Genomic DNA, 17,001 nt, shown 5'->3' with positions numbered 1-17,001 from the left:
TTAAAATCCTTCTTTCTGACTTCGATTTATGTTGTTGGTTACAGCATAACTGTGAATCTGAATAAATGGCCAGAATTTTTTATATAATATAAAGGATTTCTTAAAAGTTGTTTAAAGAAAAAAATCATTCTTTTAGGCACACACAGATGTCAAGATTCAGTCTATGCATCTCAACAATGGTGAGGAGCAGAATATTCAATGAGGAAAAGTAAATTACATAGACAATTCAGATCATAATTTATTCATACCGCAATGCATGATGGGAGCCATTAATGAGTTGTGATTGGTGGCAGCCACTGCAACATGCTTTATTATTGTCACCATTGTTGAGATTCACAGGCTGATTATTGATGTCTGTGTTTTAAATGAATTTATCTGAATGTCTTTTGATCAGAACAATGTTTATTAAATATTTTGAATTATAAGTAAAGTACTGATAATCATAGGCTGAAGAATCACTAAACTGCTACTAACAAGTTAAACCCAGCTATCTCAATAAGTTTCCTTTTTCAGATCACAGCATGATTATGTCAAAACATAACCAACACTATAAGATAACATTTTACTTTGTTCATTTAACTGTTATAAATCAATAACAGCAGACAAACAACAGTAAATAGTAAAGTAAACATATAATGGTCTAGAGCCCAACTAAAGCAAACACCCATCACCTTAACCCTTTAATGTTCTGCTCAACCATTTGGTAGATCACTTTTTGAGTCGCTATATCTTATTGAAAAATGTGTGGAACTGAACTCAAGCTGATTGGGTCATCTCTACTACTTGGTTGAGGTATGCTATGCTTCAAACATCCACTAGAGGTCACTCTATTTTTTGACAGTAGAACTTTTCACTCATCCTGCTGCTAGCAAGTGTAAAATTGAAAAATCACCTCTGACATGTGGACACTTTTTGGCTGTACTTTCAAAGGTGAGTTAGTTTTGTCAACATTTTATATCGTCTAACATGTTACTTAACAGAATTATGTAAATTGATGCAAAATAGAAACATGTTATAATGGTCAAATATTTTTTTTTAAACATGCTTGACCCAGTGGCGTAGGCAGAAATTGTATTTTGGGCGGGCCAGTGAAAAAGTGAGTGGGCCAATAGTTTTTCCTAGAAGAAAAATTACTTAAATAATAATTAAACCTTAGAGAGTAGAAAAAATAATAGATAAACTGCAAAAACAGTTACACCTTTATTTTGCAATATTGGGCAAAGGCAATAACAAAACACTGTCTAATAATCATCATGTTCAACCCTCAGAGCTCAATAAAGGCTGGACAAACCACCAGCATAGACAATAACCTGTCTATTTTATTCAGGCTAGACAGCAGTGCAAAGACAGTTCACCCGAAAATAAAGTAGGCTAAAAGTAAAAGAAATTAAAATAATGAAAAATATCAGCAGAGCACGTTTTGAAATGAATAACAACACACTCCCCAATTTCTGATAAATCAACCATATACAATGCAGTCAGCCTGGTGGAAATTAAGCTTTTGTGCCAAAAAAATTAGTTTAAAAAAATTTAAACTAAACAATGTACAGTAGGCTAGCCTATAAGGCATTCAGCTATACTGTACACAACACACCACTAACTTAAGGCGAGACAGGTGAATAGGGTAACATTTTAAAATAATAGATATTACCATAAAACTTCCTCAGTTGTTCTGGAGAATGACAAACAACTAATTTTGAGAAAACAGCATTTAAAGATTTGTAATGTAAAAAATCATACTTTTTTTTAGCAGAAACAACTATTTACAGACACAATATCTTATCAAATCATCAGCAACAACAATACAAACCACCTAAAACACATAAAAACTTATAACACAGCATTTATGGCCAACAACTGAACAGAACCCCAGTCAAAAACACACATCAAAATGTCAGAGCACGTCACGTGATGCATCTGAACGAATCACGTTGTCAGAAATTGACATCAGCCAATGAGATTTCGCTTTTAGAGTTAAATGCCCCATTGTACTTTCACGATTGGTTGCTGATTAAAGGAAATTACCATATTTGGATCCGACAGCATTGTGTACAGGAGAAAGTAGAGAGCTTTTCAACAGTGTTTGTGTTATGACAGGTGCAGACAGCGATCGCGGAGCAGCATATTGATTAACAACGCCAACTTTTGTTGAATTTAGGAGAAATCTACAGACGCAAATAGACAAAATGTAGTAAAATAAAGACCTAAATGTGTATTTTGGATTTTTTTTTTTCACCACAAGTCTGAAATAAGTCATTGAAGAAGACAAATAGCCCAAAATCTTAAAATTGACCAGTGAAAAAAAAACCCTGATGTTTTTGCCGTGTCTCGCCTTAAATCACTTCACGGGCAAAAATTAAGGAAATTAGTTAAACAACTGGCCTACCTTTGTTGTTTTCATTCTACAAAACAAGATGCAAGTGCAAGTGCATAACAGAGTTATTTTTCAAAGAACTAAAGGCCGCCAGAGCCCGCCGCCTAGAGAGTCTTCCTGTCGGACTCGGAACCCCTAGCAACTATAGCAACCAATTACGTTCCGGAGGGAGGCTTTCACGCATTTTATTCGGAAAAAGAATTAAACACACACACCAGTCAACAATAAATCAGGTTTATATTAATATATTTTGTTTATATTAAATACATTTGAATAATAAAAATAAACTAAAAATGTATTTTGATCAAACTTGCCTGGGCGGGCCAGTGAGTTATGTGGGCGGGCCAGTGCCGCCCTGGCCCATTACTGGCTACGCCCCTGGCTTGACCATACGGTTGAGTTGGCACTCCATGGTAAACCTTGGCATGGACTGACAGCTCAACCGCATGGTAACAGTTTGGTGAAGTTATGCTAATTTTATTAAAATGCACTATTTTCCATGGAATAAAAACACTGCTGTTCATGCATTGTTATCAATATGTTACACTTATAGTGTTATTATACTTAAATGGTTTAATATGTATGATTTTTGTAACATGCTGACATTTATATGTACTGGTGCATCATTTCCTTATTCCCGCCTTCTATTTCTGTTTTAGAAGCAAAAGATGGATGCTAAATCATTTTATGGTTCAAGGCCACGGAATTTTCTGGCCCTTGTACCAAAAGATCCTCAAGACTCAGAGGCTGATCTGAGTGATGATGATGATGATGACATAATAGGGGATCCTGATTATCTGCCCAAACAAGCAGAAATGATTAGGGATCTTTCTACTGAATCGGATGAGGAGGAGATGCCCTCAACAAGCACATCTGCTAAGAGGAAGATAAAAGGGAAAAACACCCTACAAACAGTCATGGAAGAGCTGGATGTGGCTCCTATGTCACCCCCAGTCACAAAGAAGAAGAAAATGTCTGAAAAGAAAGATAAAGAAGCCAGGAGAATCTGGAAGCATGTAGATATTGAGGAATTCCAGGTTCCTGATTCAAGTTTTGCACCCCCTGATATTGTCAAGACACCTTTCCAGTACTTCAAAATGCTCTTCACTGATGAGATGATTCAACATATTGCTCATCAAACCAATCTCTACTCTGCCCAGGAGTTGGGGGATCCGATCAAGACTAATTCTGGTGAGATTGAAGATTTCCTTGCTATGCTACTTTTGATGGGTGTTTTCGACTTCCCGGCCATGGAGGACTACTGGCACCCTACGTCACGCTTCAACGTGATTGCTGATATCATGCCGCAGAGGAGATTCAAGCAGTTACGTCGCTACATTCACTTCAATGATAATCAGCAGTGTGATGGGAGCCCTGACCGATTTTACAAAATCCGACCCCTTTTTGAGATGCTTCGTAAGCAATGTCTCCTCATCCCATCCACATACAAGCACAGTGTGGATGAAGTCATGGTGTCTTATAAAGGAACAAGGGCTGGCAATCTCCGCCAATACATTGCCAATAAACCTGACAAGTGGGGCTTTAAAGTGTTCTGTCGTGCCAGTTCATCTGGCATCATCCATGACCTACTGCTCTATCAAGGGCCATCCACATTCTTCAATGTTGATCTAAGTGAGGAAGAGCAGGAGCTACTTCTAGGGAGCAAAGTGGTGACGACATTATGCAAAACCATAACACAGCCACGGCTTTCAGTTGTCTTCTTTGACAATTACTTCACTAGTTTCGACCTGATCCTGAGCCTGCATGCAAATCTGGGCATCAAGTGCATCGGCACAGCCCGATCAAACCGCATCGGTGGAGCTCAACTGATAGAAGACAAAGAGCTGATGGAGAGAGGACGTGGAGCTCTTGACTATAAGTCTGCTGAAGGAGTACTCGCAGTCAAATGGTATGACAATAAATGTGTTACCCTCCTGACCAATGCCTGTGGGATCATGCCCCTTACAAGTGTCCAACGGTGGAGCAAAGACGAGAAAGCGAAGATTGCTGTCCCATGCCCTTCACTCATTGCTGCCTACAATCAGCATATGGGTGGCATTGATCTTTCTGACATGCTGGTTCACCTGTACAAGACCCCTGCCAAGTCACGACGCTGGTACTTCCCCCTGTTTGGGTACGTCCTTGACCTGTGCATCTCCAATGCCTGGCTGGTCTACAAGAGAGACTGTGGCCTACTGAAGGAAAAACCAATGCCTCTCAAAAGATTTCGCCTGGCCGTGGCTCACAGTTTGAAACAAGTCAACAAGGCAGCACCCAGAGTTGGCAGACCATCATCTGCCTCTCCACCACAAATGTCCTGTGAGAAGAAGTGCCTCCCCCCAAGAACCCCCCAACCACAACCAGATGTACGCTACAACTATGGACATTTGCCACTTCATACTGACAACCGGGGGCGGTGCTGCCTCTGCCCAAAGGGTGTGTCAAGATGGAAATGTGGGAAGTGCAATGTTTTCCTGTGCTTGATCGGAGAGAGGGAATGCTTCGCAGCATACCATCGAAAATAACGTGGCCAAGGTTCCCATAGGTCCTTATTTTGTTTGTGCACTTTATTTGAAAGACTTGTTTCGTTTTTGAGTTGATTCAATGCATTAACAAAAGTTCTTTGGAGATTATACACAGCAGAGCTGAGAAGTTGGAGAGGGCCCCATATGTTTTTGAGAATACAATTGCTTGATCGGTTAGAGGGAATGCTTCGCAGCATACCATCGAAAATAATGTGGCCAAGGTTCCCATAGGTCCTTATTTTGTTTGTGCAATTTATTTGAAAGATTTGTTTCGTTTTTGAGTTCATTCAATGCAAGAACAAAAGTTCTTTGGAGATTATACACAGCAGAGCTGCTACAATACAATTGTCGTTAAAATTGTTGGAATTTTATGCAGTAAATGGGAGCGAAGTTCTTTTGTTGAAATAAAATTTACTTGACATGAATTGTTTCCTGGTATTTTTACATTTTCAACTTTCTTTATGTCTTTGTAGGTATTAAATGATCATTTAAATACTATTATACATTTACAATTATGTAATAGGTACTTTTACCATCAAGCAGCATCTCAACCATTTGGTAGAGGCCTATATTTAAAAAACTGGGGGCTATATATTTATTTATTTTTATTAATTGTGTTATTAGTGCCCCAATAACTTAAAAAATGCAAACAAATAATTTTTACATTGTTTTTTTCTTGGAGTGAACATTAAAGGGTTAATGGTAACTTACAATTTGTGATTTTCTTCTTCAGTGATTCTGCTTGTTAACATCAGGTGTCTTCAATAATGTTCAATCATCACTAAATTAATCACTTAATTATCTCCTCAGCCCTAAGTGCCGCTTCATCTGAAAGCAGGTGATGGTGATTTACTACTAATCAAGGAACCGGCTTTACTGACGAGATGCGCATAACAATATCGCGATTTAAATCGCCCAGCCCTACTGCCAGGTCCCATGTAGGAATCCTGAGTAGGGTTGCAAAATTCTGCGAATTTTCTAAGATGGAAACTTTCCATGGGAATTTAAGGGAATTAACAGGAATTTATGTGAATAAACTGGGAATTTTCAAACTTGAAGGTTGGCTCTTCATAGGGAACTTAAATATAGTTGAGGAAAGTATATTTTAGCATATTCTTGACTAAAACAAACAGATGCCATTCAAATACACTTGCATATTCATGCCATTCCTCAATCACATGCACATAGCACACTGCTTACTGCATGGCTATTGAGACCACACCCCCTACTGGCCCTGTGCATGCCTCCATCACATGTACAGAAGCCCAAAGCACAAGACTCTCAACAGTTTATTTTTTACACAAATGTTGGTTTTAAGGGATGAATCTGTTTTGCAGATCCTGGTGTGTTGTTTTCGGTTGCAAATTGCTGTTCACAGGCCTGCAATGCTTTTGGGTTGCACAGGCTTTCAATGCTTTTGGCCGTATTTTTGCATCAAAAGTGTAAGCGTGTTCATTTGCGTTTGAATAGTGCAAGCTCTATGTGGGCGTGGTCACACTAACACTTAATGAGATAAAATGAGAACGACTGACATCTCTCTCTTTTCATACAGTTTTACATAAACTGAGAATTTTTTTTTTTTTTATAAAAAATATTTAATTTAAAAGAAGAGAATTTAAGCTATATGCCCGTGTGTCTGTATACCTGTGGGACTGAGTATTCACAGAGTTACAGTTCATTTTCGGACGCATTTTAGAATGGACTTCACTGACAGAGAGAAGGCAGAACTTGCATCGTGTTTATTTTTCTGTATTTGGCAAAAAGCACAACACTTTGTTTTTATTGTGAGTATACACAAAAGATAGACACTTAACAGGATCGAATGAGGTATAACACTTATATGTAAGATCAAAATCAACAGAGTATTTTGAGTCTCTTTTGCACTGATAAGAAAAAAAGTAGCAGATCACGCTGATCCCAGGGTGTTAAAAGTAAAAAATCTTCCCAACTAGAGTCCCCCCAATGAATCTCAGCCACTTCCAGTCCTGGATCTAACAGATCTTCATGTGTATCTTCAGGTGACTTTTAAAAGTGAAGCTCTTTCCACACTGATCACACATGTGCGGCTTCTTTCTGCTGTGGATCCTCTCGTGTGTTTTCAGATTTGATGACTGACTGAATCTCTGTTCACAGTGTGAACACTTGTAATGCTTTTCTCCAGTGTGGATCCTCTCATGTGTTTTCAGATGTGATAACGTACTGAATCTCTTGTCACAGTGTGAACACTTGAAAGGTTTTTCTCCAGTGTGGACCATCTCATGTGATTTCAGATATGATGAATAATCGAATCTCTTGTCACAGTGTGAACACTTGTAAGGTTTTTCTCCGCTGTGGATCTTCTCATGTTTTTTCAGATTTGATGACTGGCTGAATCTCTGGTCACAGTGTGAACACTTGTAAGGTTTTTCTCCAGTGTGGATCCTCTTATGTAATTTCAAAACTGATGACTGACTGAATCTCTTGTCACAGTGTGAACACTTGTATGGTTTTTCTCCCGTGTAGATCTTCTCATGTGTTTTCAGTTGTGATAACACACTGAATCTCTTGTCACAGTGTGAACACTTGTAAGGTTTTTCTCCAGTGTGAATTCTCTCGTGCTGTTTTAAATGTTCAGCTGTAATAAAAGTCTTCTCACACTCAAAGCACATGTACTCTCTCACACAAGTGTGAGTTTTCTGATGTCTTTGTAAAGAATGCTGCACTGAAAAACTCTTTCCACACACAGAACATGAATATGGCTTCTCCTTTGTATGAACTGGCAGGTGTGCCTTCAGGTGTGATGAACTAAGAAATGTTTTTCTGCACTGATCACATGAGAACGGCTTCTCTCCAGTGTGGATTCTCATGTGCATCTTAAGACATGTTTTTAGTGTGAAACTATTCCCACACTGATCACATGTGAACGGCTTCTCTCCAGTGTGAACACTCCTATGCGCATCAAGATGATGTTTGTATGTGAAATTCTTCCCACATTGATCACATGTGAACGGCTTCTCTCCAGTGTGAACTCTCATGTGACGCTCTAAACTATGTTTGGTTGTGTAACTCTTTCCACACTGAGTGCAGGTGAAAGATTTATTGGCTCTTCTTTTATTTAAAAATGTCTTTGAGCGACTCAAAGGTTTTTCTCCAGGTTTGACATGATGTTTCTCCTCCTTCACTTCACTCAGTTCTTCACTCTCCTCCTTCACTTTTATCAGTTCTTCACTCTCCTCCTTCACTTCACTCAGTTCTTCACTCTCCTCCTTCACTTTTATCAGTTCTTCACTCTCCTCCTTCACTTCACTCAGTTCTTCACTCTCCTCCTTCACTTCACTCAGGTCTGAAATGAAAGGAAAAATTACTTAATTTTTAGTACATCAAAATAGTGAAATGTGAAAAGAGAAATATGCAGTGAAAGGACATAAAAGTGAGCCCTAAAATATTGTAATCATTTAGAAGAATTTTTATAAATGATTTGCACATGTCCTTGAAAATCTCCATGAATAAGGTACAATGTTAATAATTGGATAAATGAAACTTAACTAGAATAATATTATATATCAAATATTAAATATATATCTATCTATCTATCTAAACTACTAAACTAAGACTCTTAGCTATTTCAAACTACTTACTTTTCTAGTTGTTTAAAAAATAAAGATGCACAGAGTGTGACGTCAATTCATGACAATTGCAGAACTTTGCTTGCTGTCAAGACTGACAGCGACTTTAACTGGTTTTAAATTAACAATTTTATTAGCAATTTTATTATCTGTGTCCTACATGTTTCATTAAAGCCTGTTACTTCTGACATGATTTTCCTCGTTCCTTAAATTCAGAGCATTTCTTATAAATATAAATCCTTTGAGAAATACAACTTTATCAGCAACTATAATGCAGAGTTTGGTTAAGTTATTATTACAGTCCTGTCAGCCATTCTGAAAAGATAATTTACTTGATACAGTTTAATGTTTATTGCTTAAAAAACAATGTTGTAAACTATGTTGAGAAATGTATAACATTTTGTTAACATGGTAGAAAAAAAAGAAAAAAAATGTGAACCAGAGCTAAAATTATATTTAGTTTGACCTGATGTTGACAACCAATTAGAGAGTTTCTCAATCCTCTCTTTACTGAACATTTGTTGAAAATTCAGTACCTATTTCAAAGTGTAACTGGGTCAATGACGTGACGGGTAATTTTTTGTCCAAAGGCCTTAATAATAATAATAAAAAAAAATATATATATATAACATCCAAAGTATGCAAGGTAGTACAACATGATCTCTTTTACTGAATCCAAAAGTTTTTAATTATATTTTACTACATATAAAGGTATTTTAAAGATTTTGAAGTGTCAAAAGGTCATTCGGTTTAACTGTCCGAAGGTCAATACAGCAATTTCATTTGTGATTAAAATATCTTAAAATGTAATAATTTAATTTAATTTTTTTATTCTGGCATGATTTTATAACATTATATATCAACATAGTGCAAAATGGTATTAAAATTATGCACAGAAGTCGTTGCTTTGTTATGAGAATGAATGTCCGGAAAAATTATTTTCATTGATGTCATTCAGAGTAACCAATATAAAGGGCTCCATTTTGGATCAGGTCATGTGGTCAATATTATGTGACAGGATGTGACATCATTCCGACACCTGCAAAGGACCACATGGTTGTGAAGCAAATTAATTAACTCTCTCTTAACTATTAGAAAAAATCATGTTTTCACTTGCTCATACACATGTCCCCAAATATCAGGTCATTCGGTACAACCGCTATAAAACATGTATGATGTTGTAATATTTTAAAAACTTTTACTAAATATAAAATGTTTGATTGTCCTTTTGGTAGCTAGATAACTAACTAAAAAGCTAGGCAGCTAGATATCAGCCTGTTAGCATTGAATGAAGATTTTGTCATTCGTTATAACCAAAAGAGTCATTCAGTTAAACCAAAATTTTGGTTATAACGAATGACTTACTGGTTGTATTGAATGACAGCAATGTATGTTGGTCATATTTGTACATATCTGGAATAAATAAATACAACATTTTATTAATAGAAAATGTGCAGAGTATGTGCAAAGTATATTATTATACAATTTAAAATAGAATTTTGACTGAATTTTTACCTTTTTATAGATTTATAATTATATCACTTCTGGGCAAGGATCAGTGCTGATCCTGTTAAAAAAGAACAGATGCTTGCCAAAAGAAGGGAAAGGTATCATTTGTTTTTATTATTTATATTATTATATCCAATAATATAGGTGTCTGAAAGTATGAAAGTAACAAAATATGGCCAACAAAAAACTGGATTGTGCATGTTTATCCTACTATGGTAAATTGCATAGGGATTTTGTATTGAACATGATTTTGCAGCACAGTGTCATAGAGACAAGGGGGTGGGCTCATTTTACTCAGGCAATCAATCAGTCTTTCAAGATCATCATGAAGCCATTAAGCCACACCCTAACGACCATTAAGAGCACCCTAGCAACTGTTTACATAGACTGCCATTATAAAAGGCCCAGAAGGATATCTTTGCAGCACATTGTCATAGAGACAAGGAGGTGGGCTCATTTTACTCAGGCAACCAATCAGTCTCTCAGGATCATTGTGAAGTTATCAAGCCATGCCCTAGCAACCATTAAGAGCACCCTAGCAACCCAAACAGAGAGGGATATCTTCAAATCCGAACATTTTTCATGAATTTATAGCCCAGCAGCTCATTGTTTAACAATTTAAACACTTGTTCCAAGACCTTGTTCCAAGACCTGTACTTTGTACAGCGTCGCTGTCGCCCTGTACTTTGTACTTTGTACAGCGATTCCATTCCTATTTTGCACCCGCACACAGAGGACTTTTCCCTCCACAGACGCACGCCGGTAAATTTGGAAATGAACTTGCGCTCCCGGGGCGGTTCACCAAAAAGAGGAGGTGTGTTCCAGCACAAATGTTCCCTGGTGCTATTTTGCAGGTTTAGAAAACTATTCCGCCACTGACCAGGAAAAACCTAGTCTAAAGTCGCGTTGCGCATGTTATTCAGATGCTATTTTAAGGCCGCATGCTTGGCCATAATTAATGTAGTGTGTGCACAACGCGCATACACTTTGGTTCTCTCATCTACACACAGACGCAGCAGTTTTCATTTTTACAAATCATACATAATTAAAAGGAAAAATATTAACACAAGAGGGAAATCATTGTTGTGTCCATGAAGATGTGAAAAATAGGCATAAATCTAGCTTACACAATTACCCAAATTATTATACGCCTGTTTAACTGAAGGTAATTTGGGTGTGTTTCTCCATCCCCAATGTCACTTCTCTGTGTTTTACGGCCCTGACGAGAACGTCGGTCTCCTCGGATGTGAACCACTCCTGGCGTGCGCCTGGCAAATCCGCCGTTATAATAGCAATCCGCCATGGAACAAGCGCGCCTGCTCTTAAAGGGAATGTGAGATGACGCTCTGATTGGTTTATTTCATATATTGGTTTATGCCCAAACCACACCTATGAGTAATGAAGCTACTTCAGACCAACACATTTTAGATTTACGTCGGGCGCAAGAGTCATTTATCCCGCCGGTATAATAGCAACAGCGCCCAAGACCCGCCCACAAAGTCACTTGCGTTTCGCGCTTGATACTTGCATTTCAGATCGTTAAAATAGGGCCCCTAATGTTTTAATTAATATAATTTGCAATACGAGTTATAGCCTATGTTCATTCCAATATCAAAATGTTGGATATCAAAATGTTTTAATGTTTGAAGTACTTTTTTACTTCATATTACTTTACATTACTTTTTTATTTTACATTAATAGCCTATTATATTAACAATATTGTTAATATATATTAACAATAAAATGTGCTTTTGAAGCTATTTGTGTCTGTTTATTGTCTTAAATATTCATAATGTCAAGGGCAGCAGACATGGTCATTCGGTATAACTGGCCTTGGTCATTCGGTAAAACCGATATAGTAAATATTTAAATGAAATAATATTGTTTTAAATAACTAAAGGAACTACAATAATACAAATATAAAGCAGATAATGCTTTATTTTTTTTACCCCTTTTCTCTTTTCCCTGTGCAATGTTTTACTTGAATATGTTGGAGTGTTTACAGTAGAGTAGTCCAATAAATTATTACATTTATGAGATCAGTGATAATTCTATTTAATATTTCTTCTGTGGTATACACTATATCTCAACATCAATGTCAAATCAGGTTTTTTTCATGAATAATTATCTGCAAATGAATAATTTTAGATATATTCATGGTTAAACCGAATGCCTTTTTTGGTGACAAATTTTGTCCATCTTGTAAAAAATGACAAAAAACAGTGTTAATTGATTGTACAAACCACAAAATCTTATTGTTAACACCTAGGTAAACTAAAAAATGGTTTCAAATATAGTTATATCTCCATTCTATTTTTTTTTTACACTTTTAAAAACCTTATTCGTCAATGACCCAACTGCATATCTAAAAGTGATGAAGTGCTTGAATGTTTCTAACATGAATATTCTTCAGCATCATGAATGAATGAAGAATAAACACCAACCTCTTTGTTCTTCAGGATCTTCAGTGTGTTTCATTCTGCAGGGTTCTGGATCACTCATGTTCTCACTGTCCTCTTTAATAAACTCAGTCTTTACAGATATCAGCTCTTCCTGATGCATTGTGCTCATCTTCACTTGTAGCTGATGGGAATATTCCAGCATTTATTGGAGAATTACAGTGGGAGGAGCTTCAATGATGATGTGCTTGTTGTGGGAGGAGCTTCACTGGTGATGTGCATGTTGTGGGAGGAGCTTCACTGATGATGTAATTGCTGTGGGAGGAGCTGATCTGCAAAAAAACAAAGTTATCAGTTACTGACACATCTAAGCATTTATGTATTTATTTCTATATAGAAACCAACAATTACTCTTAGTATATTCACACTAATAAAATGAGCTTCAAGTGTCAATTTATAGGAGATCTGAAGACATCAGCATAATAAATGAGGTGAAAACAGGAACTATTGTCATGAAATAAAGAGTGTTTTCAGCAGATCTGTTAATATTGATGAGCCTCAGACTATCAACACTCATTCAACAAGCCATTCAGGATCATCAGCAGATCATCTCACTTTATTCTGAGTGTTTGCTGTTAGAAACACACATTATTTGAGTCAGGATAGATGATAAAAGCCTGTAAAACTGCTCTATTGAAAGACAATACTGTAATTTCTCACCATCTGACACGTATAAAAAAAAAATCTGTGACACAAAAACAAACACTAATGACACTCATCTTCAACCATATCTATTAACTAAAACATGGTTTGATTTTATGATAACTATGTTCATTGTATTAAAGGGTAGCAGGATGCATAACACACCTTAAGATTCACACAAAGGAGAAGATTCATTAGTAATATTACAGCAGAAAAGATACACCGTATACCCACTAGAAAAGGCCAAGGATTTCCATATACCCACTTAAAAAAACGTGAGGATACGCAACAACTTCGTTTTGTGACAGAACTTTCACACTTTCATTCATAAATTCACCCCGTCTGTGTTTGCGAAGCGACGGATCAAATCGCGGAATACATTTTTTAATCCATGAAATTGGACATCGTGCAAGCGTGTGCTTTAAGAATATGTTTGATTTTCGATCAAAACTTCAGCAAGTATGTGCACTTCAGGTTGAGGGAGGTGAAATGTCATTGTGGCTTCGACGGAAACAATTGTCTGCAAACTATTGGATAAATCTTAGAGGGCACGAGGATAGTCATCCAACTAAAAAGGTATTACTGAGGTGCTGGGAAAAGGAGAGAAGAAAGACAGTTTTGGCTGGACAGGTGATTTAGTTGCAAAAGAAATGGAAGTGTATAATAAAAGATTTGCTTACACTGTGTTATGGCCTGTTAAACCAATTTGGACTTTCCAAACGTTGATCTAGAGCTTTTACCAATTAAAGGATGTAAAAGAAATATAGATATAACCAATGAATATTAGAAATATCAGAACAACAAGTATAAAGACATATTTTTACGAATTATATCTATATGAATTAGCAAAAGAACATCTGACAATCTAAATGTTTATGCTGTTGAATTGTATGTTGTATAGGTATATTGCATTAGCATGGATTGAACAATCCAGAGATAACAACATTCTAGTATGTAGTGATTCTGTATCATCTCTCTTATGAGTATGAAGACTGGAAAAGTAGATGTGACCGGTCTTCGTTGAACTCTGCGTTGTGTTTGTTAGATGAAGGAGACCGGGCAACAGAAATAACGCAGGCCGGATTTTATTCTGCATGAATAAAAAGACAAGTGAAAAACAAGCTGGAGTCTGTGGCCTTTTCTCACAGTTCAGCCTCTCTTCAGTCGCATTTACTGCAAACTGCATTTTACTCATTTTACATATATTTCAGTTTCTCAAATAAACAACTCAATACTGTTAAACATATTTCATCAAAAAAATAATAAAAAAAAGAATAAAAAAAAGAATTTTACATAAATTAAAAACAATATCAACAGAAACATGAAAGTGAACATACCTGCATGAAAAACAAGCTGGAGTCTGTGACCTTCCCTCACAGTTCAGTCAGTGAAAGGCATTATTTTAGCCAACAGAGCTTACACACTCATGCTTAAATTAATGAATTATCTCCAAAAATACATGCTATAACTCATAACATCATTCACACAAATTTATAAAGTGCATTTTATAAACAAATTACATGTTGTATTACAATAAACAAAACTCACTTCAAACTTTTTAGACAGAGCGTCAGAACAATCCACCTCTCCTCAGTCACATTTACCGCGAACTGAAGGAGAGCAAACCGGAACCGGAACATGAGTCTTAAAGGGACCACACACACCATATTTAACAAACCTGAAAAATTAACATATAATTATAGAAACATGACATCTCAAATGAAATAAATCAATATTAAAAGAATAAATGTCCAGAATACAAAATAATTATGTAAATATAAAATAATTGATAATATCAAAAGGAGAGATTTTGTGTAGAATTAATAAATTAATAACACATAAATACTACATATATGTGGATATCAGCACATGTAGGCATACAGGGAAATGAGAACGTATATGGATTGGCAAAAGAGGCAACAACAAAAAAAGAGCATGTTGACATTGAAATTAAATTGTCAAAATCAGAAGGGAAGAGTCTAGTGTGGAAAAGGGTGATGGAATTATGGCAATATCAATGGGATCATGAAAGTAAAGGAAGACAACATGATTCAAAATAAAGTAGTAATGACAAATAAAGAAAAGAACAGGTTATAATAACAAGACTTAGGATTGGGCATTGTAAATTAAATGGAACTTAGGAAAACATCCCAGAGGTCAATGTGACGAATACCAAGAGGAGGAAACAGTCAGTCACATGTGTATGTCATGTAGAAAATTTACACAAGAAAGGCAAGAGTTGAAACATTTACAAGAAATTTGTATAGGACAGTATAATGTAAAAAAAAATGTATTAGAAATATATATATATATATTTTAAAAGAGGACTGGACTGGAAAGGTGAGTTCAAGTAGGCTATGAGGTGACATGATAGCAGATGACAGTAATGCGACTTTTTGGATGCCAACTTCCGTAAAACACCAAAGAAGAAGAAGAAGAAGAAGAAGAAGAAGAAGAAGAAGAAGAAGAAGAAGAAGAAGAAGAAGAAGAAGAAGAGAGTTCACACCGGATTCACAAACAAGTTTGTCCTGAAAGATGGAGCAGTTCCCACTTTAAAAGCAGAAGCTGATGTTTATGGATCACAACCTGCAAGTGCGTTTTATGCTTTGTTGATGTGTTTTCCATCAGTTTCTATCGTTTTATTCAGCTATATTGTAGCAACGCTGTTTCAAACACATACAAACTTTATTTTAATCCCACCAGCGAACTTTGAATGTTGGTGTTTATTAGAGCTTTTATGTAGTGTTTACTCACATGCTCACTTGGCTACAGGAAAGTTACGTTAAACATGGTTCTATGTAAACATTTTTTTTTTTTTTTTTACTGTGGTAAACCATGGTTAGACTCGTATTCATAGTTATGCATGAACTTTTTTTGCCTGTTTTAACATAAACAGTAGCATTAGCATTTGCAGTAACTTAGCATTTACAAATAACAAGCGTATATAAAAAAGTATGAGACATCTGCAAAATAACATACCTATCTGAAACGTCCTGTAACAGCCGTTCGTGCTCAAGTTCTGCTCGATTCCTCTCCACTAATATTCTCGAAGTCTGATTAGGGCTGAAAAGATGAGGCAATATTGACGCTGTGTTTACTATACCCCGGAGGCGATATTTTTTTTCCCAGGATGGTAGGGGAAGGTCCCGCCCTTTTCGCCTCTGATTGGCTAGAAGGGCTCTCCTCCGATTGGTTATTTGATTTGGCCGTGAAACGTCATCTCACGTTCATGCCAAACTGTCAGCTAGTCTGTTTTGATCGTCTTTACAACAGAAACGAAGCCAATCCAACATAGCCTACTAAGAAAAGCGCTATATTATTAATTCTTTATTTCAGACCCATGGGTCCATATAAATAACTTACAACATCCATAGACAAAAACAACATACATAATTTAAAATACATACAAGCTTTCTCTCCAATGCTTCCAGAAACAGGAAAAATACCTTGTTTCACTCAACACAATATTATTTAAGTCTCTTATGATAGGCTACTATTTTTAGAATCATTCATCCGACATATGAAACTGTACATATACTTCCTTAAGACAGCATTCAACATGGGTATATCATTAGCCACAAACATTTGACTTGCACTTGACCACCTTGGGACCTTAAGTAAAATTCTAAGAGCATCATTATATGCTACCTGTAACTTTCTCATCTTTGCTTTAGAATATTTACACCACAGGTGGGCTGTATAGAAAGAAGTACAGTATGCTCTGAATAGAGTTATTTTCACATCGTCTGAACACCTAGAAAACTTACGAGCCAGCATATTGGCTTGCCCATACAATTTACAGCACTGGCGCTGCACATCATCATCATCGTTTAAATCATCTTTAATGATGTGGCCTAGGTACTTTACTTTAGTTACTACATTTAAAA

The 17,001-nt window shown here is 36.3% G+C and overlaps 2 protein-coding genes across 10 annotated transcripts; one reads left to right on the top strand and one right to left on the bottom strand.

Annotated features, from left to right (window-relative positions):
* Positions 1-3,042: 3,042 nt before the first annotated feature.
* Positions 3,043-4,899, top strand: LOC308695250 (piggyBac transposable element-derived protein 3-like; the record flags this gene model as incomplete). The annotated part of the gene is made up of 1 exon (XM_081373327.1): positions 3,043-4,899. The coding sequence occupies one exon, from the start codon at positions 3,043-3,045 to the stop codon at positions 4,897-4,899; it is 1,857 nt and encodes a 618-aa protein (XP_081229453.1).
* A 1,717-nt stretch (positions 4,900-6,616) lies between these two features.
* Positions 6,617-16,254, bottom strand: LOC308696918 (uncharacterized protein). Of its 9 annotated transcripts, XM_081375890.1 has the most exons (6): positions 16,094-16,241; positions 14,663-14,792; positions 14,126-14,204; positions 13,795-13,847; positions 12,458-12,744; positions 6,619-8,221 (listed from the first exon to the last, which is right to left on the bottom strand). In XM_081375890.1, exons 5-6 carry the CDS (start codon positions 12,615-12,617, stop codon positions 6,891-6,893), a joined length of 1,491 nt encoding a protein of 496 aa, XP_081232016.1. In that variant the 5' UTR covers positions 12,618-12,744; positions 13,795-13,847; positions 14,126-14,204; positions 14,663-14,792; positions 16,094-16,241; the 3' UTR covers positions 6,619-6,890. The 9 variants fall into 9 exon arrangements, with proteins under 9 accessions (XP_081232018.1, XP_081232016.1, XP_081232014.1 ...); XM_081375888.1 differs by lacking the exon at positions 14,126-14,204 and having other exon boundaries at positions 16,094-16,246; XM_081375887.1 differs by having other exon boundaries at positions 12,458-12,739; positions 13,795-14,204.
* Between the last annotated feature and the right edge of the window lie 747 nt (positions 16,255-17,001).

Source organism: Scardinius erythrophthalmus (genome assembly GCF_964197995.2).
Source record: "Scardinius erythrophthalmus genome assembly, chromosome: 1".
Classification (NCBI taxonomy): Eukaryota; Metazoa; Chordata; class Actinopteri; order Cypriniformes; family Leuciscidae; genus Scardinius; species Scardinius erythrophthalmus.
Note: the sequence above shows the minus strand (reverse complement) of the source record. Positions and strands in the feature narration are given on the sequence as shown.

Bases quoted from the DNA above. Each gene is read 5' to 3' on its own strand.
- LOC308696918 (XM_081375891.1), bottom strand. From the start codon at position 12,617: ATGCTGGAATATTCCCATCAGCTACAAGTGAAGATGAGCACAATGCAT. The intron at 8,222-12,457 runs GTTGGTGTTTAT...CTTTCATTTCAG, and splicing joins AGATCCTGAAGAACAAAGAG to ACCTGAGTGAAGTGAAGGAG.